At 63.7% G+C, this 432-nt stretch overlaps 1 protein-coding gene across 1 annotated transcript in view; it reads left to right on the top strand.

Annotated features, from left to right (window-relative positions):
* The first annotated feature begins 6 nt into the window (after positions 1-6).
* Positions 7-432, top strand: part of TXNIP (thioredoxin interacting protein) — a 4,373-nt gene continuing 3,947 nt past the window's right edge. The window contains exon 1 of the mRNA XM_006764154.2: positions 7-432. Within this exon, the coding sequence (XP_006764217.1) occupies positions 245-432 (188 nt within the window). The 5' untranslated portion in view covers positions 7-244.

Consider the following 432-nt stretch of genomic DNA (forward strand, 5'->3'; position numbering starts at 1 on the left):
GGCTGCAGCCTCGTCCTGGTTTCGGACTGAGCACCCACCAGCCGCCGAGCCCCGCGCCCCCAGCTGTGATCCTGTTGGAATCCCTCGGCATCGCCAACAGCTGCCCTTGTCCTGACATCTTTTCCAAAGTTGCCGAGAGTTGCAGAGGGAACTGCTCTTCCGTCCTTTTAAAGCGCCCGTGGATTTAGGGTTTTGTGACCCCCACCACCCGCATTCGTCGCTCCCCAGCCGCCCCCGCCCGATCATGGTGGTGTTCAAGAAGATCAAGTCTTTCGAGGTGGTCTTCACCGACCCCGAGAAGGTGTACTGCAGCGGGGAGAAGGTGGCCGGCCGGGTGACGGTGGAGGTGTGTGAGGTGACGCGGGTCAAGGCCGTGCGGGTGCTGGCCTGCGGGGTGGCCAAGGTGCTGTGGCTGCACGGGTCCCAGCAGTG

The sequence above is a fragment of the Myotis davidii genome, unplaced genomic scaffold, assembly GCF_000327345.1.
Source record: "Myotis davidii unplaced genomic scaffold, ASM32734v1 scaffold401, whole genome shotgun sequence".
NCBI lineage: Eukaryota > Metazoa > Chordata > Mammalia > Chiroptera > Vespertilionidae > Myotis > Myotis davidii.